Source organism: Triticum aestivum, chromosome 4A (genome assembly GCF_018294505.1).
Source record: "Triticum aestivum cultivar Chinese Spring chromosome 4A, IWGSC CS RefSeq v2.1, whole genome shotgun sequence".
NCBI lineage: Eukaryota > Viridiplantae > Streptophyta > Magnoliopsida > Poales > Poaceae > Triticum > Triticum aestivum.
In genome coordinates this window covers 173,432,114-173,452,631 of record NC_057803.1, presented here as the reverse complement: position 1 = coordinate 173,452,631, position 20,518 = coordinate 173,432,114, and the positions used below count along the sequence as shown (strand labels likewise).

The 20,518-nt window shown below is 44.4% G+C and overlaps 1 protein-coding gene across 1 annotated transcript; it reads left to right on the top strand.

Annotated features, from left to right (window-relative positions):
- Positions 1-15,798: 15,798 nt before the first annotated feature.
- On the top strand, positions 15,799-19,737 carry LOC123085747 (protein FAR1-RELATED SEQUENCE 5-like). The gene is made up of 5 exons (XM_044507443.1): positions 15,799-16,338; positions 16,752-16,951; positions 17,034-17,099; positions 17,182-19,406; positions 19,495-19,737. The coding sequence occupies exons 2-5, from the start codon at positions 16,775-16,777 to the stop codon at positions 19,505-19,507; spliced, it is 2,481 nt and encodes an 826-aa protein (XP_044363378.1). The 5' UTR covers positions 15,799-16,338; positions 16,752-16,774; the 3' UTR covers positions 19,508-19,737.
- The last annotated feature ends 781 nt before the right edge of the window (positions 19,738-20,518 follow it).

Below are 20,518 nucleotides of genomic sequence, written 5' to 3'. Positions count from 1 at the left end.
CGGGGGGTTCCGGTAACCTCCCGGTAACCCGGTAAAATCCCGATTTCACCCGGAACACTTCCGATGTCCAAACATAGGCTTCCAATATATCAATCTTTACGTCTCGACCATTTCGAGACTCCTCGTCATGTCCGTGATCACATCCGGGACTCCGAACAACCTTCGGTACATCAAAATGCATAAACTCATAATATAACTGTCATCGTAACCTTAAGCGTGCGGACCCTACGGGTTCGAGAACAATGTAGACATGACCGAGACATGTCTCTGGTCAATAACCAATAGCGGGACCTGGATGCCCATATTGGCTCCTACATATTCTACGAAGATCTTTATCGGTCAGACCGCATAACAACATACGTTGTTCCCTTTGTCATCGGTATGTTACTTGCCCGAGATTCGATCGTCGGTATCCAATACCTAGTTCAATCTCGTTAACGGCAAGTCTCTTTACTCGTTCCGTAATACATCATCTCACAACTAACATATTAGTTGTAATGCTTGCAAGGCTTATGTGATGTGTATTACCGAGAGGGCCCAGAGATACCTCTCCGACAATCGGAGTGACAAATCCTAATCTCGAAATACGCCAACCCAACATCGACCATTGGAGACACCTGTAGTACTCCTTTATAATCACCCATTTACGTTGTGACGTTTGGTAGTACCCAAAGTGTTCCTCCGGTAAACGGGAGTTGCATAATCTCATAGTCGTAGGAACATGTATAAGTCATGAAGAAAGCAATAGCAACATACTAAATGATCAGGTGCTAAGCTAATGGAATGGGTCATGTCAATCAGATCATTCTACTAATGATGTGACCTCGTTAATCAAATAACAACTCATTGTTCATGGTTAGGAAACATAACCATCTTTGATTAACGAGCTAGTCAAGTAGAGGCATACTAGTGACACTCTGTTTGTCTATGTATTCACACATGTATTATGTTTCCGGAAAATACAATTCTAGCATGAATAATAAACATTTATCATGATTATAAGGAAATAAATAATAACTTTATTATTGCCTCTAGGGCATATTTCCTTCAGGTACGTAGGCACACTCTCCCCTCTCATTGCTATGCATCACCATGATCCTGTGTGTGTGTAGGATTTTTTTTTTTGAAATTACTACGTTCCCCGACAGTGGCATCCGAGCCAGGTTATTGCGTAGATGTTATATGCACGAGTGGAACACAAGTGAGTTGTAGGTGATACAAGTCATACTGCTTACCAGCATGTCATACTTTGGTTCGCCGGTATTGTTGGATGAAGTGGCCCGGACCGACATTACTTACACGAGACTAGTTCTACTGATGTGCTTTGCACACAGGTGGCTGGCGGGTGTAAGTTTCTCCAACTTTAGTTGAACCAAGTGTGGCTACGCCCGGTCCTTGCGAAGGTTAAAACAGCACTAACTTGACGAACTATCATTGTGGTTTTGATGCGTAGGTAAGAACGGTTCTTGCTCAGCCCGTAGCAGCCACGTAAAACTTGCAACAACAAAGTAGAGGACGTCTAACTTGTTTTTGCAGGGCATGTTGTGCTGTGATATGGTCAAGACATGATGCTATATTTATTGTATGAGATGATCATGTTTTGTAACAGAGTTATCGGCAACTGGCAGGAGCCATATGGTTGTCGCTTTATTGTATGCAATGCAACCGCCCTGTAATTGCTTTACTTTATCACTAAGCGGTAGCGATAGTCGTAGAAGCAATAGTTGGCGAGACGACAACGATGCTACGATAGAGATCAAGGTGTCGCGCCGGTGACAATGGTGATCATGACAGTGCTTTGGAGAGGGAGATCAAAGGCACAAGATGATGATGGCCATATCATATCACTTATATTGATTGCATGTGATATTTATCCTTTATGCATCTTATTCTGCTTTGTTTGACGGTAGCATTATAAGATGATCTCTCACTAAATTTCAAGGTAAAAGTGTTCTCCCCGAGTATGCACCATTGCCAAAGTTCGTCGTGCCGAGACACCACGTGATGATCGGGTGTGATAAGCTCAACGTGCATCTACAATGGGTGTAAGACAGTTTTACACAAGCAGAATACTCGGGTTAAACTTGATGATCCTAGCATATGCAGATATGGCCTCGAAACACTGAGACCGAAAGGTCGAGCGTGAATCATATAGTAGATATGATCAACATAGTGATGTTCACCATTAAAAACTACTCCATTTCACGTGATGATCGGTTATGGTTTAGTTGATATGGATCACGTGATTACTTAGATGATTAGAGGGATGTCTATCTAAGTGGGAGTTCTTAAGTAATATGATTAATTGAACTTAAATTTATCATGAATTTAGTACCTGATAGTATTTTGCTTGTCTATGTTATTGTAGATAGATGGCCCGTGCAGTTGTTCCATTGAATTTAATGCGTTCCTTGAGAAAGCAAAGTTGAAAGATGATGGTAGCAATTACACGAACTGGGTCCATAACTTGAGGATTATCCTCATTGCTGCACAGAAGAATTACGTCCTGGAAGCACCGCTAGGTGCTAGCCCTCCTGCAGATGCTGCTGATGACGTTAAGAACGTCTGGCAGAGTAAAGCTGATGACTACTCGATAGTTTAGTGTGCCATGCTTTACGGCTTAGAACCGGGACTTCAACGACGTTTTGAACGTCATGGAGCATATGAGATGTTCCAGGAGTTGAAGTTAATATTTGAAGCAAATGCCCGGATTGAGAGATATGAAGTCTCCAATAAGTTCTAGAGCTGCAAGATGGAGGAGAATAGTTCTGTCAGTGAATATATACTCAAAATGTCTGGGCATCATAATCACTTGACTCAACTGGGAGTTAATCTTCCTGTTGATAGTGTCATTGACAGAGTTCTTCAATCACTGCCACCAAGCTACAAAAGCTTCGTGATGAACTATAATATGCAAGGGATGAATAAGACAATTCCCGAGCTCTTCGCAATGCTAAAGGCAGTGGAGGTAGAAATCAAGAAGGAGCATCAAGTGTTGATGGTCAACAAGACCACTAGTTTCAAGAAAAAGGGTAAAGGGAAGAAGAAAGGGGACTCCAAGAAGAACGGCAAACAAATTGCTGATCAAGAGAAGAAACCCAAGTCTGGACCTAAGCCTGAGAGTGAGTGCTTCTACTGCAAACAGACTGGTCACTGGAAGCGGAACTGCCCCAAGTATTTGGTGGATAAGAAGGATGGCAAGGTGAACAAAGGTATATGTGATATACATGTTATTGATGTGTACCTTACTAGAGATCGCAGTAGCACCTGGGTATTTGATACTGGTTCTGTTGCTAATATTTGCAACTCGAAACAGGGACTACGGATTAAGCGAAGACTGGCTAAGGATGAGGTGACGATGCGCGTAGGAAATGGTTCCAAAGTCGATGTGATCGCCGTCGGCACGCTACCTCTACATCTACCTTCGGGATTAATTTTAGACCTGAATAATTGTTATTTGGTGCTAGCGTTGAGCATGAACATTATATCTAGATCTTGTTTGATGCGAGACGGTTATTCATTTAAATCTGAGAATAATGGTTGTTCTATTTATATGAGTAATATCTTTTATGGTCAAGCACCCTTGAAGAGTGGTCTATTTGTGTTAAATCTCGATAGTAGTGACATACATATTCATAATGTTGAAGCCAAAAGATGCAGAGTTGATAATGATAGTGCAACTTATTTGTGGCACTGCTGTTTGGGTCATATTGCTGTAAAGCACATGAAGAAACTACATACTGATGGACTTTTGGAATCACTTGATTATGAATCACTTGGTACTTGCGAACCATGCCTCATGGGCAAGATGACTAAAACGCCGTTCTTCGAAACAATGGAGCGAGCAAAAGATTTGTTGGAAATCATACATACTGATGTATGTGGTCCAATGAATATTGAGGCTCACGGTAGGTATCGTTATTTTCTCACCTTCACAGATGATTTGAGCAGATATGGGTATATCTACTTAATGAAACATAAGTCTGAAACATTTGAAAAGTTCAAAGAATTTCAGAGTGAAGTGGAAAATCATCGTAACAAGAAAATAAAGTTTCTACAATCTGATCATGGAGGAGAATATTTGAGTTACGAGTTTGGTCTACATTTGAAACAATCCGGAATAGTTTCGCAACTCACGCCACCCGGAACACTACAGCGTAATGGTGTGTCCGAACGTCATAATCATACCTTACTAGATATGGTGCGATCCAAGATGTCTCTTACTGATTTACCGCTATCGTTTTGGGGTTATGTTTTAGAGACGGTTGCATTCATGTTAAATAGGGCACCATCTAAATCTGTTGAGACGACTCCTTATGAACTATGGTTTGGCAAGAAACCAAAGTTGTCGTTTCTTAAAGTTTGGGGTTGCGATGCTTATGTGAAAAAGCTTCAACCTGATAAGCTCGAACCCAAGTCGGAGAAATGTGTCTTCATAGGATACCCAAAAGAAACAGTTGGGTACACCTTCTATCACAGATCCGAAGGCAAGACTTTTGTTGCTAAGAATGGATCCTTTCTAGAGAAGGAGTTTCTCTCGAAATAAGTGAGTGGGAGGAAAGTAGAACTTGATGAGGTAACTGTACCTGCTCCCTTATTGGAAAGTAGTTCATCACAGAAACCGGTTCCTATGACACCTACACCAATTAGTGAGGAAGCTAATGTGTCTTCAGATCAAGTTACTACTGAACCTCGTAGGTCAACCAGATTAAGACCCGCACCAGAGTGGTACGGTAATCCTATTCTGGAGGTCATGTTGCTATACCATGACGAACCTATGAACTATGAGGAAGCGATGATGAGCCCAGATTCCGCAAAATGGCTTGAGGCCATGAAATCCGAGATGGGATCCATGTATGAGAACAAAGTGTGGACTTTTTTTGACTTTTCAGATGATCGGCAAGCCATCGAGAATAAATGGATCTTCAAGAAGAAGACAGACGATGATGGTAATGTTACTGTCTACAAAGCTTGACTTGTTGCGAAAGGTTTTCGACAAGTTCAAGGAGTTGACTAGATGAGACCTTCTCAGCCGTAGCGATGCTTAAGTCTGTCCGAATCATGTTAGCTATTGCCGCATTTTATGATTATGAAATTTGTCAAATGGATGTAAAAACTGCATTCCTGAATGGATTTCAGGAAGAAGAGTTGTATATGATGCAACCTGAAGGTTTTATCGATCCAAAAGGTACTAACAAAGTGTGCAAGCTCCAGCGATCCATTTATGGACTGGTGCAAGCTTCTCGGAGTTGGAATAAACGCTTTGATACTGTGATCAAAGCATATGGTTTTATACAGACTTTTGGAGAAGCATGTATTTACAAGAAAGTGAGTGGGAGCTCTATAGCATTTCTAATATTATATGTGGATGACACATTGTTGATTGGAAATGATATAGAATTTCTGGATAGCATAAAAGGATACTTGAATAAGAGTTTTTCAATGAAGGACCTCGGTGAAGCTGCTTACATATTGGGCATCAAGATCTATAGAGATAGATCAAGACGCTTAATTGGACTTTCACAAAGCACATACCTTGACAAAGTTTTGAAGAAGTTCAAAATGGACCAGGCAAAGAAAGGGTTCTTGCCTGTATTACAAGGTGTGAAGTTGAGTAAGACTCAATGCCCGACCACTGCAGAAGATAGAGAGAAAATGAAAGATGTTCCCTATGCTTCAGCCATAGGCTCTATCATGTATGCAATGTTGTGTACCAGACCTGATGTGTGCCTTGCTATTAGTTTAGTAGGGAGGTACCAAAGTAATCCAGGAGTGGATAACTGGACAGCGGTCAAGAACATCCTGAAGTACCTGAAAAGGACTAAGGATATGTTTCTCGTTTATGGAGGTGACAAAGAGCTCATCGTAAATGGTTACGTTGATGCAAGCTTTGACACTGATCCGGACGATTCTAAATCGCAAACCGGATACGTGTTTATATTGAACGGTGGAGCTGTCAGTTGGAGCAGTTCTAAACAAAGCGTCGTGGCGGGATCTACATGTGAAGCGGAGTACATTGCTGCTTCGGAAGTAGCAAATGAAGGAGTCTGGATGAAGGAGTTCATATCCGATCTAGGTGTCATACCTAGTGCATCAGGTCCAATGAAAATCTTTTGTGATAATACTGGTGAAATTGCCTTGGCAAAGGAATCCAGATTTCACAAGAGAACCAAGCACATCAAGAGACGCTTGAACTCCATCCGGGATCAAGTCCAGGTGGGAGACATAGAGATTTGCAAGATACATATGGATCTGAATGTTGCAGACCCGTTGACTAAGCCTCTTCCACGAGCAAAACATGATCAGCACCAAGGCTCCATGGGTGTTAGAATCATTACTGTGTAATCGAGATTACTGACTCTAGTGCAAGTGGGAGACTGAAGGAAATATGCCCTAGAGGCAATAATAAAGTTATTATTTATTTCCTTATATCATGATAAATGTTTATTATTCATGCTAGAATTGTATTAATCGGAAACATGATACATGTATGAATACATAGACAAACAGAGTGTCACTAGTATGCCTCTACTTGACTAGCTCGTTGATCAAAGATGGTTATGTTTCCTAGCCATAGACATGAGTTGTCATTTGATTAACGGGATCACATCATTAGGAGAATGATGTGATTGACTTGACCCATTCCGTTAGCTTAGCACTTGATCGTTTAGTATGTTGCTATTGCTTTCTTCATGACTTATACATGTTCCTATGACTATGAGATTATGCAACTCCCGTTTACCAGAGGAACACTTTGTGTGCTACCAAACATCACAACATAACTAAGTGATTATAAAGGTGCTCTACAGGTGTCTCCGAAGGTAATTGTTGAGTTGGTGTATTTCGAGATTAGGATTTGTCACTCTGATTCTCGAAGAGGTATCTCTGGGCCCACTCGGTAATGCACATCACTATAAGCCTTGCAAGCATTGTAACTAATGAGTTAGTTGCGGGATGATGTATTACGGAACGAGTAAAGAGACTTGCCGGTAACGAGATTGAACTAGGTATTGAGATACCGACGATCGAATCTCGGGAAAGTAACATACCGATGACAAAGGGAACAACGTATGTTGTTATGCAGTTTGACCGATAAAGATCTTCGTAGAATATGTGGGAGCCAATATGAGCATCCAGGTTCCACTATTGGTTATTGACCGGAGATGTGTCTCGGTCATGTCTACATAGTTCTCGAACCCGTAGGGTCCGCACGCTTAAAGTTCGGTGACGATTGGTATTATGAGTTTTTGTGTTTTGATGTACCGAAGGTAGTTCGGATCCTCGGATATGATCACGGACATGACGAGGAGTCTCGAAATGGTTGAGACATAAAGATCGATATATAGGACGACTGTGTTCAGACACCGGAAAGGTTCCGGAAGGTTTCAGACATATACTGGAGTACCGGGGGGTTACCGGAACCCCCCGGGGGCTTAATGGGCCTACATGGGCCTTAGTGGAAATAGAGGGCAGCAAGGGGAGTGTGGGGGCGCGCCCACAAGGCCCAAACCAAATTAGTTTAGGGCAAGGGGGTCGGCCCCCTCTTTCCTTCTCCTCCTCTCTATTTCCTCCCCCCTCTCCTACTCCTACTAGGAAAAGGAGGAATCCTACTCCTAGTGGGAGTAGGACTCCCCCTCTTGGCGCGCCTCTCCTTGGCCGGCCGCCTCCTCCCCTTGCTCCTTTATATACGGGGCAGGGGGCACCCCATAGACACAACAATTGATCATTGATCTCTTAGCCGTGTGCGGTGCCCCCCTCCATCATAATCCACCTCGATCATATCGTAGCGGTGCTTAGGCAAAGCCCTCCGTCGGTAGCATCATCATCACCGTCACCACGCCGTCGTGCTGACGAAACTCTCCTGTGAAGCTTTGCTGGATCGGAGCTCGCGGGACATCATCGAGTTGAACGTGTGCAGAACTCGGAGGTGCCATGCGTTCAGTACTTGGATCGGTCGGATCGTGAAGACATACGACTACATCAACCGCGTTGTGCTAATGCTTCCGCATTAGGTCTACGAGGGTACGTAGACACACTCTCCCCTCTCGTTGCTATGCATCACCATGATCCTGTGTGTGCGTAGGAATTATTTTTGAAATTACTATGTTCCCCAACAGTGAGATGGAGTAGTCATCAATGGTGAACATCTCTATGTTGATCATATCTACTATATGTTTCACGTTCGAGCTTTTGGTCTCCAGTGTTCTGAGGCCATGTCTGTACATGCCAGGCTCGTGAAGTTTAACCTGAGTATTCCGCATGTGCAAAACTGTCTTGCACCCGTTGTATGTGAACGTAAAGTCTATCACACCCGATCATCACATGGTGTCTCAACACGACGAACTGTCGCAACGGTGCATACTCAAGGAGAACACTTATACCTTGAAATTTTAGTGAAGGGATCATCTTATAATGTTATCGCCGTACTAAGCAAAATAAGATGCATAAAAGATAAACATCACATGCAATCAAAATATGTGACATGATATGACCATCATCATCTTGTGCTTTTGATCTCCATCTCCAAAGCATCGTCATGATCTCCATTGTCACCGGCTCAACACGTTGATCTTCATCATAGCGTCGTGGTCGTCTCGCCAACTATTGCTTCTACAACTATCGCTAACACATAGTGATAAAGTAAAGCAATTACATGGCGTTTGTATTTCATACAATAAAGAGACAACCATAAGGCTCATGTCGGTTGCCAATAGCTTTTGCAAAACATGATCATCTCATACAATAACGTATATCACATCATGTCTTGACCATATCACATCACATCATGCCCTACAAAAACAAGTTAGACATCCTCTACTTTGTTGTTGCAAGTTTTACGTGGCTGCTACGGGCTTCTAGTAAGAACCGTTCTTACCTACGCATCAAAACCACAACGGTGATTTATCAAGTTTGTTGTTTTAACCTTCAACAAGGACCTGCTGCAGTCAAATTCGATTCATCTAAAGTAGGAGAAACAGACACCCGCCAGCCACCTTTTATGCAAAACAAGTTGCATGTCTGTCAGTGGAACCAGTCTCATGAACGTGGTCATGTAATGTTGGTCCGGGCCACTTCATCCAACAATACCGCCGAATTAAAATAAGACATTGGTGGTAAGCATATGACGATCACCACCCACAACTCTTTGTGTTCTACTCGTGCACATCATCTACGCATAGACTTGGCTCGGATGCCACTCTTGGGAGACGTAGCATGCAATTTCAAAAGAAATTCCTACGCTCATGCAAGATCTATCTAGGAGATGCATAGCAACGAGAGGGGGAGAGTGTGTCTACGTACCCTCGTAGACCGAAAGCGAAAGCATTTGACAAAGCGGTTGATGTACTCGAACTTCTTCTAGCTCCGACCGATCAAGCACTGAACGTACGGCACCTCCGAGTTCTGCACACTTTCAGCGCGATGACGTCCCTTGCCTTCTTGATCCAGCATGGTGTCGAGGAAGTAGATGAGTTCCGTTAACACAATGACATGGTGATGGTGATGGCGAAGTGATCCGCGCAGGGCTTCGCCTAAGCACCGCGAGAATATGACCGGGGGTGTAAACTATGGAGGGGGGCGCCGCACACGGCTAACAGTTGATGTTCTGTGTTCTAGGCGCCCCCTCTCCACATATATATAGGTGGGAGGGGGAGGAGAGACCAAGGGGCGCCCCAAGTAGGAGGAATCCTACTTGGGGCAGTGTCCAATTCGCCCCCCCCTACCATATTCACCGGAGGGGGAAGGAAATAGGAGAATAGGAGGAGGAGGGAAGGAAAGGGGAGGTTGAATCCCTCCCCTTCCTTCTCTCTTCCCCCTTTTCCTTCCTCCTAACGTCGGCCCATATGGGGGGCGCGGCAGCCCCTGCTGGCTGTTGTGTTTCCCCTATTGGCCCATTAGGCCCATATCTTTGCCGGGGGTGCCTGGAACCCCTTCCGGTGACTCGATATGTACCTGGTACTCTCCAGAACACTTCTGGTGTCCGAATACTATCGTCCTATATATCAATCTTTGCCTCTCCACCATTTCGAGACTCCTCCTCATGTCCATGATCTCATCCGGGACTCCGAACAACATTCGGTCACCAAATCACATAATTCATATAATACAAAATCGTCATCAAACGTTAAGCGTGCGGACCCTACGAGTTCGAGAACTATGTAGACATGACCGAGACACCTCTTCGGTCAATAATCAATAGCAGAACCTGGATGCTCATATTGGCCCCTACATATTCTACGAAGATCTTTATTGGTCGAACCATTATGACAACAAACATTATTCCCTTTGTCCATCGGTATGTTACTTGCCTGAGATTCGATCATCGGTATCTACATACCTAGTTCAATCTCGTTACCGGCAAGCCTCTTTACTCGTTCCATAATACATCATCCTGCAACTAACTCATTAGTCACTTTGCTTGCAAGGCTTCTTATGATGTGTATTACCGAGAGGGCCCAGAGATACCTCTCCGATACTCGAAGTGACAAATCCTAATCTCGATCTATGCCAACCCAACAAATATCTTTGGAGATACCTGTAGAGCATGTTTATAATCACCCAGTTATGTTGTGACGTTTGATAGCACACAAGGTATTCCTCCGGTATCCAGGAGTTGCATAATCTCATAGTCGGAGGAATATGTATTTGACATGAAGAAACCAATAGCAATAAAACTGAACGATCAATATGCTAAGCTAACGGATGGCTCTTGTCCATCACATCATTCTCCTAATGATGTGATCTCGTTCATCAAATGACAACACATGTCTATGGTTAGGAAACTTAACCATCTTTGATTAACAAGTAAGTCTAGTAGAGGCTTACTAGGAACACGGTGTTTTGTCCATGTATCCACACATGTATCAAGTTTTCGGTTAATACAATTCTAGCATGAATAATAAACATTTATAATGATATAAGGAAATATAAAATAACAACTTTATTATTGCCTCTAGGTCATATTTCCTTCAGTCTCACACTTGCACTAGAGTCAATAATCTAGTTCACATCGCCATGTGATTTAACACCAATAGTTCACATCTTTATGTAATTAACACCCATAGTTCACATTGCCATGTGACCAACACCAAAAGGATTACTATACAATAATCTAGTTCACATCGCTATGTGATTAACACACAAAGAGTACTGAGGTGTGATCATGTTTTGCTTGTGAGAGAAGTTTAGTCAACGGGTCTGCCACATTCAGATCCGCATGTATTTTGCAAATTTCTATGTCTACAATGCTCTGCATGAAGCTACTCTAGCTAATTGCTCCCAATTTCAATACGTATCCAGATCAATGTTTGGGATATCGCTTATCGTTATCGTCTCGGTCGGCTGGAGATTAGTGATTAATCGAAGAATCGAATGATTAATCGATTTTATCAGTGGACTATTAATCGATCAGTTTTTTTATAAGTCATAGGTTTCAAGGACTAATAAAATAAAATTAGAAAAAATCTTCACTTAAACATTATGCCTTTAAATAGCACAATACTACAGAATACTACATCAATATGTAACAGTACACACATGCCCTTTTTTGCATGTTTCAAAACTCAAACAGTGCATATATAATATATATATTACATAAGAGATAAGAGATAACACTTAATAGTAGAAAGTAGTACAGTACAACAGTGCATATAATATATAGTAGTCTAGCTGCTTTGCAAGCAAATAAGGTGGTAACAAGGTCCAGGAATGTTCAAACAAGGTTAAACAAGGTCATAAGAAGGTCCAGAAAACACAAATAACATAGTTCTTGCTACTTTACTAGCACACAACCAAACACCAATCAACACATAGTCCTTTGCTCTCTGATTCTCTCACAAATCACAACCAAAAGTCCAAAATAAAGTTCTAGGCTGCTAGCAAACATCAGACATTGTCATTAGCATAGGATTCAAGGTTACATACGGTCTTCCTCACCACTGGCACCGGCCTCTTCTATCCCAACCACATCATCATTAGACTCGAACTCTATCTCATTGAGGGAGTCCTCGATTAGGGGGTCCCCGGACAGCCGGACTATATCCTTTGGCCGGACTGTTGGACTATGAAGATACAAGATTGAAGACTTCGTCCCGTGTCCGGATGGGACTCTCCTTGGCGTGGAAGGCAAGCTAGGCAATACGGATATGTAGATCTCCACCCTTGTAACCGACTCTATGTAACCCTAGCCCCTCCGATGTCTACATAAACCGGAGGGTTTAGTCCGTAGGATAACATACAATCATACCATAGGCTAGCTTCTAGGGTTTAGCCTCTACGATCTCGTGGTAGATCAACTCTTGTAATACTCATATCATCAAGAACAATCAAGCAGGACGTGGGGTATTACCTCCATCAAGAGGGCCCGAACCTGGGTAAACTTCGTGTCCCCTGCCTCCTGTTACCATCCGCCTTAGACGCACAGTTCGGGACCCCCTACCCGAGATCCGCCGGTTTTGACACCGACATTGGTTCTTTCATTGAGAGTTCTGCTGTGCCGTCACCGTAAGGATTGATGGCTCCTTCGATCATCGGTAACGATGCGGTCCAAGATGAGGTTTTCCTCCTCGGATAGACCTTCGTATTCGGCGGCTTCGCACTGCGGGCCAATTCGATTGGCCATCTGGAGCAGATCGAGAGCTACGCCCCTGGCCATCAGGTTATGTTCGGAAACTTAAACTACAATGCTGACATCCGCGGAGACTTGATCTTCGACGGATTTGAGCCTATGTCAGGTGCGCCGCACAATCGCGACGAGCATGACGTAACTCTGCCGTCAGACAATATTTGGGAGATCGCATTTGCAACTACTCTGGTTGTCAATCCGGAGCAAATCGCGCCATCCGAGAGCGGAGGGATAGACCCCGCCAGGGAGGCCGCACTCTTAGTGGCGATAGAGCCAGATACTGACTTCACCCCTTACGAGAGACAGGTCGCCGAACCACTGGATTCATCTTCGGCCACGGACTCCGAGCCGCTTGCATCCGTGCCCGTCGAATCCGACGGGGCGCCGATCATGGAGTTCACCTCCGCGGATATCTTTCAGCACTCCCTTTCGGCGATGTGCTAAATTCATTAAGGTCTCTCTCCTTGTCAGGAGAACCTTGGCCGAACTATGTCCGGCTAGAATGGGATGTGGACGACGAAGAAATTCGCTGCCCACCCACCACCCACTTAGTAGCCACTGTCGACGATTTAACCGACATGCTCGACTTCGACTCCGAAGACATCGACGGTATGGACGATGATGTAGGAGACGGTATGAAGATTTTTTATTTTCTTCATCGATTTTTTTCCAGCAAATTGTAATTCATAAAAAGTAGTACGAACATGAATATTTCCCTTATGAAGGAGATAACCCTGACTATGAATCTTCTATGTGATAAACATAGAATATTCATATTAACATGCTATCTTCTTTACAAAGGATCCAATGATGTGAGAAACATATCGCTTCTGCACGACCTGGCTATTTAAGTAGGCCGACTAGCTCATCACGCAGCGAGGTGTGACTAATACGGGTGTGAAAATATTAAGTATGAGCAATTTTCGATGTGTTTTGACAGCCCAGCTGACCCAAGACGGACGGGATGATCGTCATGCATGGCGCTGCATGTAATAGGTGTTGTGGAAATAGGGTATGTGATTGCAAATGATAAATTTTAAGGCCCGTCTGGTCACTGTCCGCGGACGCATTTATAGACGTTTGCGAGTCTAAATTTGCAATCTGCGGTTGTAGATGCTCTAACTTTTCATTCGCTTGTGTGTAAGGCGTTGGACATAGGTATAGAGCGTACTCCCTTCATCTGGAAATACTTGTCATCAAAATGGATAAAAAGGGATGTATCTAGAACTAAAATATGTCTAGATACATCTTCTTTTATTCATTTTGATGACAAGTATTTCCGGACGAAGGGAGTACCTAGCAACCACACCAAAACAGATGAGATCCAGAGAGAAAGTGTAGGTTCACGCATACACCAATAAGGCGGTGACTCGTCAAGGTCAGAAAGGCGTCCTGCTTAATTAGGCGAGGCAAATATGCCATGTGAAACATATCTCGTGCATGCTAGAAAAGAAGCGTGCCACGGCAGCGAAGCTAGCTGCGGAGGTATGGACTGTCTGGTCATTCAAAGTCAGCTCTAAGATTTGTACATCTCTTCTACTTCAATTAATACGGTATGGATCTTTTGCCCATCAAGGTTAGGCAAAGTTTGACAGATGTGCAGATCTTCGTGCGATGTCTCTTCTCGTTAAAATTAAGTCAATTAAAGCATTAATCATGATCCGCTCAATCACGGGGAGAGAAAGTAAGAAATGCTTTGAGTAGCAGAAACTGTGTGATTCCCTTTTTTAACTTGGAGACATTGGGTGATTTGTGGTCAAAAAAATTCTTTTTGAAGCTCAACAGGAGAGCGGTGCAGTTAATTTTTCTACATTATATGTATTTTGAAATAAACGCACGACAGCTGCGAATTTCGTTAAGAGGAACCGGCTGATACCCGAAACATTTCTACAGTATCAGCAAAGAAAACTTTCATCTAGAGTAGAAAACAAAAGGAGATAGATAGAGAGACAGAGAAAGATGAGTGAGAGTTTCTTGGATAGAAAGACTAAAAACGCGCGTGGGCGAGAGGGCGACGTGGATGAAACGAACCCGTCCTGACGTGGACGGATGCACCCTCCAGAAACCACCCAAAACCCAAAACCCAAAACGTCGTTTGACATCAAATATGAGTGTAGAGAAACTGTGCCTGAAAGTAACAATGTTTAGAGCATTTTTCTACAGAGAAGGATGCTATGAAAGCCTATCTAGAGCTAGAAATGCAAGCGACTCCTCTGCAAAACTGTTACCTCCCACTAGACATACATACTGGATGCTGTGCAGAATGTGTTTTCCAGCTATAAACTCGCATTATGTTCCCCACCAAGAAAAACTGCGCTGCATTATAGCGATTTCTTATGTCTAAAAGTAGAGTTTCTTTCTGGGGACAAAAGTAGCACAGCACATATCTATCTCTGATCTCTCACAGGCCAAACAAGTCAAGCGTAGAATTATAGAGACCGTGTGGGCAACACAACATTGCTGTCAAGGAGGATTGCAAACTTTATGAAAAAGGTACCTCATCTCAGTCGAAAAGTATGTGGGGAGTCCATATCAGCCATTACTCCCGGATCCCATTTTGCTATGCCAAATCTTTCTCTTGCCAAAAGCGCAAGCTGTAGATGTTAAGCTGTGGCCCTGTCCTGTAATCTAGAGGCAGATGCGATGTAGCGGTCTCAGATTAGTGTGTGTCCTGTCCACTTCTTGAAGTGCTGCTGTGTCGCGCGCGCCCTGGTTCTGGTTCACTCGACAGTGAAAAAAAGAGGAGAACCGGCCACCAGTTTCTACTCTATGATAGTGCCATCTGTGCAGCATATTATCTCACCGGCCGATACCGTCTGTGCCAGCGCTCTGCGGTTGCTGGATCACCAAATGAAGCTTTGGTCTGCCGGATGCAAGACCTTGGACCGGGGAATAGTGTTGGTGGCCTGTTTGTCTTGGTAGTTAGTGGTCACGTCCGGAACGATCTCTGATATCTAACCTGATGCAGAAACAAATGCTTATTATGGATGCTTCTGTGAAAAGAAAATGAGGAGTGCTTCGGTACACCCACCCCCCCCCCCCCCCCAACAAAACGTAGAAGGGCAGAAGGGTCATACGAAAGAAACGTATACCCACCTCGTACCGTAGACATACAATCCCGGTCATACGAATACACGTTAGTTTTTTTTTTTTGAGGTAAAACAATACACGTTAGTAAGAAGAAAGAGGAAATAAAACTTGGACGACCAGTCGATCGATCCAGCCTGCCGCCCGAGACCCGCTGATCGATCAGGCCTGGCGCACGGCGATCAGGCGGCGGCTGATCTGGATCGTCGCGGGTGGGCTGTGGAGGGGAAGACCGCCGTCGCCGGTGGCCGGCCCGGCGTTGGACGTCGCCGTTCTCCGCATCGACGCCGCCTGTAACCATCCCGATCTCCCACGCCGGCGGTTGCAACCCCGTCGTCTCCCACGTCTCGGTCGCCGGTTAAGGAAGTGGGCGGCCACGTCTTGGACGTCGCCATCTTCCGCAACGACACCGCGTCCGCCGCCTGTAACCGTCCGGGCGTCCCACGGCGTGTACAACACTCGTCCAATACGCCGATGTTGACCTAACTCGTCCGCCGCCGCGGATCCGTCAGGTACTCCCGTTTGTGGATTCGTCGTCTTTCACGTCACCGCCGTCTTGAATCACGCCGGAGGCCCGTGCCTGAAGGCCCCATCGGCGTTGACGGACGACATCGACAGCACCGCTGAAGGTTTGTGACCAGCACTGCATGTTTGGTACTTTGTTCTTCACCTGAAGTTTAGTGTTACAAATTTCCTCACTGTCCACTTTCGGTTCAGTCCCCACTATGAATTCTTGTGGTCTTCAACTGTGTTAAGATGTACACAACGGTGGTGCTGTACTTGCCATTCATGAGTAGATGGATGTTTGTGTTCAGTTACACTGCACGCTCGCCATTCAGGTGGTGGTTCTAGAGTGGTTTTAATTGTGTTTGGTACCAAGAAAACAAATAAATTCTAGTTCTACATAAATCCCAGTGCTCTCTCTGCTTCAGTTTTGTTTCTTGCACTGGCCAAAGATTGGATCTCTACTAAGCTTCCAGTTCTTGTTCTAGCCGTATGGTAGAATATAACGTGGGATAATGTGTTTTACAATTATGTGCAGTGTTGGTAGTAACGTGTGTTTAAATGGACGAAGAAACCTCATTTACGGCTGATGATAATGGTACAAATGATGTCGGTCGGACCGATAACGATCATAGTAATGAAGAAGATGACAGCAGCGATAACGATTCATGGTCATCATATGATATCTTACCTTCAGAGGATTTTTCAAATAATGAACATGGTGCAGACAGTGAAAACGTAAGTGAAGTTTATTTGATTCCAGTTTTCAATTGGCAGAGTACCATATGTGTAATAATTTGTCTGTGTTTTTAATTTACAGGAAGATGTGGACGTTGGGAATGAGCAAAATAATTTTGAAGAATCGTGGGCCGATAACTTGAGCCAGGTTTGTTCAAACATTTTGTACCGCGCGCGGTAGTTTGTAATAGATCATAAACACTGACATAGTTTCATATGTAATTTTGTAGGAGGGTTCAGATGGTCCCGATGGTGGTGACGACGAAGCAGAGATGGACATTGAGGAGGCTCAATACCAGCAGCGCGTGTTGGAGACACATTGGAAGGTCATGGCTATGACTTTTCGGTCACAAGGGGATGCATATATATTCTACAACAGGCACGCCAAAGAACATGGGTTCAGCATCAGGAGAGAGAAGGTGAAACGAGGGAAGGGTGCTTCAGGAATAATACGGTTCAGGCGGTTTGTCTGCTCTAGGGCAGGGAGAAGGCAGAGGAAATTCATAACCATGGAGGGTCGCACCCGCAGGCTTAGACCCGAGACTCGATGCGAGTGCGGTGCGCAGATGGTGGTGAAATTGGACAGGGCACGAGGAGTTTGGTTCGTCGCGTCATTCGTGGATGATCACAACCACGCGATGGCTCGACCCGACGAGGTTCCTTTTTTGTGGTCACACAGACGGATTGGAGATGGCACGAGGGCAGAGATACTGGCTATGCAAGGGGCTGGAATCAGGAAGCATATAATTGTGGACAACTTCATCAGTAGGTACGGTTCGTACGACAAATGCGGACTTATTAGGCGGGACGTGTACAATCTTTGCTGCAGAGAGAAGATGAAGCTCATAGCAAAGGGTGATGCTGAGACGGCAGTGGGCATTATGAGGAGCAGACAGGCGAAGGACCCAGACTTCTTCTTCGAGTACGAGCTAGATAAGGAAGGGCGGTTGAAGTGTATGTTCTGGTGCGATGCACAGTCGCGGAGGGACTATCAGGACTACGGAGATGTGGTCGTGTTTGACAGCACGTATAAGATGAACAGATATGGTATGCCGTTCGTCCCCTTCGTCGGTGTTAATAACCACCGTTGCACAACAGTTTTTGGGTGCGCCATTGTTTCCGACGAGACCGAAGCGACGTATGTGTGGCTGCTCCAGACTTTTATGAGGGCAAACTGTCAGCAGAAGCCAAAGTCAATTATCACAGACGGTGACGCTGCAATGCTCCGAGCGATTCGGAGTGTCCTTTCAGATGTGCTCCATCGTATTTGCTCGTGGCATATCGAGAAAAATATGCAGAGGCACCTACATTACAAGTCACTAGATGAGTTTAGATCGCTCCTGTACTATGCCACCTCTGAAGAGAACTTTGAGGAGAGATGGACCGCCTTTGTCAACAAATGGAAGACGGATAAAACTGAAGAGTGGCTGAGGAGGATGTATAGGAAGAGGAGACTGTGGGTAGCATCATATCTTTCGGATGGCTTTTTTCTTGGTATGCGTAGTAACCAGAGGAGCGAAAGCCTCAACTCCTCCCTTCACCTTCACCTCGACTATGGTATGACCATAGTTGATTTGGTAGTGCATTATGAGAACTGCATAGTTCGCCTCCGTGAGAACGAGGCGAATGATGACTGTGAGGCCAATCAGAAAGTACCACCGGCGGTTACTGAATATAAGGACATTGAGGAGCATGCAGCCAAAGTATTCACTCCTGCTAATTTCTACATTCTGCAAAATGATTTGAAGAAGATGGGAGAACTGGAGATATTTGAGACGCTGGTGGGAATTGAGCGCCAGACCTTCATCGTCACATGGCAGAATAACCACAAGTTCAGGTATAATGTTCTGTATGAACCAGGTAACTCAGAAGAAACCTTATCATGCACGTGTCGCAGGATGGTTCGGAAAGGGCTGCCTTGCAAACATATTCTCTTTGTTTTGCATCATCTTAAATTGTCTGAAATACCAAAGTGTTGTGTCCTCCATCGGTTGTCGAAAGATGCGAGAGATGGGTTGCCAGCGCAACGCAAGAGTGATCTTTTTGGTTGGGGCTGGTCTGGGCCTGAGGAGAGAGAACGGTACAGTCAAGTGAGCATAAAATCAGCAGAAGCTGCTCATGTTGCAGCAAATGATCCCTTCTTGTTTGATGAATTGATGAAGTGCCTAGACGGTATAATAGCAAGGAAGAAGATCCCGGAAGAGGAACTCATAGGACGCAGAAGGTGTGCTCTAATTGCAAAGCAGGCAATTCAAGCGGAAGAAGGTGCAACAGGTATACGTGATCCTGAGAAAGTTTCGACGAAGGGTGCACCTAAGAAAGGCCGGTCAAAGGGTGGCCCTGACGTTACGAAAAATGGTAGACCTAAAGATTTTAGAGAGAAGAAAAGTGGTCCGTTGTGCAGTCTTTGTCATTTTGCAGGTCATAACAAGGCGACATGTAGTCTAAACGAGAAGTAAGTTTTACATTTTTATTTCAGTTATGTTGTGTGTTCGGTTTTACCAACTATATTTTATCACAAGCGTTCTTTATATTTCTTTCAGGTACCGGGCGTAGAGAAGTGGCTTCGATCGTGGGAAGAAGAAAACTGGTTGCACGAGTCATGTTGGAAATTGTTATTTATTTATGTAAACATGTGTCCGGCGCCAGAAAACTTAATAAGTATTTTGTTTATGTTTCTCGAAATAATTATGTGAACATCTATTGTATGTACTGAATTATGATTGTCAACATATTTATGTGGACATCTATCCTATGTAGTGAATTAATTGCCATGATTACTGTAATGTTTCGTGTGAAGGAGTCCACAGTTTTAACATGCTGTATTCTCATTTTTTGTTTGTTCACTGTACTGTATATGTGCTGTTTAAATCATGTTGTATTCTCATATATTTTTTGTTCACTGTACTGTATATGTGTTGTTTAAAGGAAAAGTGTGAAAAAAAAGCCGACCAGCAAGCTGGACCCGCCAGTGTTACTTATGCCCTATTCTCTGAGGTGGCCTAGTCAATGGTAGATATTATGTATATTATCCCGTATATTATCCCCACTCATTCTTCCCTGCATTACTTTCTGCTCATTTGTTACTGTAGGCATATATTTTATTCTCTAAACCAACATGTTTCCCTCTTTCATCATCATTTTTGTAGCACATCCGCTCTTGGTTGAATAATCTGTCCATGTTTGTTCATTGTACTGTATATGTGTTGTTTGAAGGAAAAAAGTGAAAAAAAAATGCCCGACCAGCAAACTGGACTCGCCAGTAGGTATATCTTTTCACACAAATCAAGCACAACAATGCGACTCGGGCGGTGAAATCGACCACTACGGGCCCAGCGGCGAGGTCCAACGGGGCAGGATGGATATGTAATAGAGGAGTTCGACTCCTATGCCGTGTCGGGCTATATAAACAGGTCGAGGCGCCCCCCCCCGCTTTCGAGGTGGTACTAAACCAGTGACCAGGTGTGGCGCGCGCGCGGGGGGCAGGGGCGACCGCGCGGGTGGACTATGGGCCGCCCCAGTTGGCGGGGGAGAGGTCGCGCGCGGGGCGAGGGGGCCGGCCGCGGT